Source organism: Gekko japonicus, unplaced genomic scaffold, assembly GCF_001447785.1.
Source record: "Gekko japonicus isolate JY-2015 unplaced genomic scaffold, Gekko_japonicus_V1.1 scaffold682, whole genome shotgun sequence".
In the NCBI taxonomy this organism is placed as follows: Eukaryota; Metazoa; Chordata; class Lepidosauria; order Squamata; family Gekkonidae; genus Gekko; species Gekko japonicus.
The window spans coordinates 235,086-237,793 of record NW_015167074.1 but is presented as its reverse complement, the minus strand read 5'-3'; the positions used below and the strand labels follow the sequence as shown (position 1 = coordinate 237,793).

The following is a 2,708-nucleotide window of genomic DNA, read 5'->3' as shown; positions in this document are numbered from 1 at the left end:
TGGGCGCGCCGCGCTTCAGAAGTAAATGACCCCTGCCTATAAGTATTCCTGTTACTAGGTACATCTTCCTCTGCTTCCAGTTTTGATAATCCTAGTTTCAGTACTGCACCAGGCAGCTGCAATAAAAGTATTGTTAATTATTTCTAAATATTATATTGAATGTATGGGATTTGTTGACAAATTGGAAATATCTGCCTGATCTCCACATTTATAGTTCAATGAATGATGCATCTTACCTTCTTTGGTGCACAGAAGGGATATCACGCTGTTGCTTCTGCATGGCAACCTTGATTAGAGGGGAAAAAACAAGTTTTCATGAGAGATAATTCCATTAACTCAGATGGCACTGCTGCTTATTATATAAACTGCTGCATCATTTACCTGCTGAATATCTCACATGAGGCACCAGTTGTCTTCTACTCTCATTAAATAATCATTACATCTCCAAATACAGGATGTTGGGACTGTTTCTGTTGTCATACCAGGCTGGACTGAAATAGTTCTAGATAGTCAGTTAAACGCCTAATGCAAAAAGGGAATACTTGCCACCTGCCAATAGTTGTCCAATTCCTTGAGATCCAAGGATGGCTTTTCCAGAGCTGTCTCCATCAAAGGTTGCTGGCACTACCCTCTCGTTTAAAAATGTACTTATGACTTCCTTTACCAACACAATTAATCCCCCAATGTCACACCTTGGATCACAAGGACAGTGCAATTTATGTTATTCTCACTACACTCCCTTTCAAGTTGCTAGAGAACCTAAACTCAGGGCATTTGCAGTCGACAGAGATCACATGTGCTGAATGTGCACACTGGTTCCTAGCCAAAGTCATGTGCAATTACCCTAAACACGAAGTTAACTGAAAACATGGGATATAGTAGTAAAATGCAAGACCAGATTAAACTACAAAACAATGTGCAGATGACTTGTATTTAACTTTACATATCCAGCATTAGTGTTACCTATAGACATGTAAAGCATTTTACACTTGTTTTGCAATCCAAATCAAAATAATGCAACAGTGCGACTCAACCGAAGGCAGTGGCTGAAAAGCACATTCCCATCGTAATCACAATGAGAATGGAAATGTATACCTCCACCTGTATCTTGAAGTATAACTGCAGGTTATACTGGATGCCTCCTGTCTGACTGTGCTGCGCAAAATGGATGTGTAGCTGCATCCAGACAAAACTCACTGTCTAGCACTGGAATCTGCCATGCTGGATCAGGGTTGTTGGCAGTGTTACCTCTAAGCTGAGTTAGTGTGAGCTAGCTCACAGTTTTTTAGCCTCCAGCTCACACGTTTTTGTCTTAGCTCAGGAAGGAGGGCTCCAGAGCAAACTAATTTATGCAGTAGCCAAATCGCTCGCTCACAACTTCAATGCCAGTAGCTCACAAAGCAAAATTTTTGCTCACAAGACTCCACAGCTTAGAGGGAACATTGGTTGTTGGACTATAAATTAGCAACCATACAGAGCACAGCAGTAGAAAGCGATCAGTCTCTTACCCTGCCACTAAAAGGGAGTGAACGGTTGATGCATTTTTGCTTTCCCGTTCAGATGGCAGATTCAACCAGTTCTCATGATGTAGCTGTTTATAATCTGGTACAATTTCTGTCACAGGTGGCCCCCTGAAACAAACACAAATGCAGGGCAACTCAGTACATTTACTTTTATTAAAACCTGAAAATCATGGAAATGTAATTCTTTTTTTTTTTTATAAGTACCCGAGGGTACACTTTTATTATTTTTTCCATTATATACTACAGACATACAAACATACATACAAACAACCCCCATCTACCCCCCACAACATATAACATATCACAAAAGACTTTTTCATTTCTTCTGCTGGTTAGATTTCTAAATTCATTATCTATTTTACTCCACTAAGCTTATCTTTTCTGCGTTCTCAAATTACTACATTTATTTATCAGTTGCCTTTACATTATACCAATCGTAGAATCTCTTCCAAGTTTTTTGAAAAGTCCATTCTGTACCAGCTCTCATCTCAAGTGTCAGTTTGTCATTTTCCGCCGTTTCAAATATTTTGTTCACGTACTCTTGTTTCGTTGGTATTTCCATTGTTTTCCAATATTTGGCATATACTATCCTTGCAGATGTTGACATATGAATGATCAAATACCTATCTGCTTTATCAAAGTCTTTCAGAAATATATTCAATAACACAGTATCTCTGGAGTAAACGGGGTATTAGTTCTTGTTATTTTTTCCATTATCTCATGAATCCATCTCTAGTACCTCTTTATAACATCACATAACCACCACATGTGATAAAAAGAACCAATTTTTACATTTCCAACATTTGTCAGAGCAATTAACATTTTGTTTAGCTAATTGAAAATGTAATTCTTCAGTGTTTCAACTTGCCTGGAAAACTGCTTCATGTACAGGCCCTTGCTTACTCTGAAACTGCACACCAGGAGTATCCACCTAAAAGCTCTTTACCATCTGTACAGTTATCCGCACATGCAGTGTTTGAACACCAGATCAGGGGCCCACCACACTGGTTAATCAGGTTCTAACTTTAGGGTGTTTTTCAGCTTTGCTCTTTCTCTGTGGAAGATTTTTCTCTGGCCTTCATGTGATGGTAAGTATCATCTAGATTTGCTCTTTATATCCTAGTTGTACAGATACTTTAGGGAAAGCTTTTGCCAAGTCTGGACCAGATACCTTTTTATTATTCT

The 2,708-nt window shown here is 38.7% G+C and overlaps 1 protein-coding gene across 1 annotated transcript in view; it reads right to left on the bottom strand.

Annotated features, from left to right (window-relative positions):
- The window catches only part of CORIN (corin, serine peptidase), a 162,755-nt gene that overhangs the window by 16,584 nt on the left and 143,463 nt on the right, over positions 1-2,708 (bottom strand). The window contains exons 15-16 of the mRNA XM_015412760.1: positions 1,509-1,631; positions 237-286 (exon numbers count right to left, since the gene is read on the bottom strand). Of these exons, the coding sequence (XP_015268246.1) occupies positions 237-286; positions 1,509-1,631 (173 nt within the window). The remainder of the gene's footprint in view (positions 1-236; positions 287-1,508; positions 1,632-2,708) is intronic.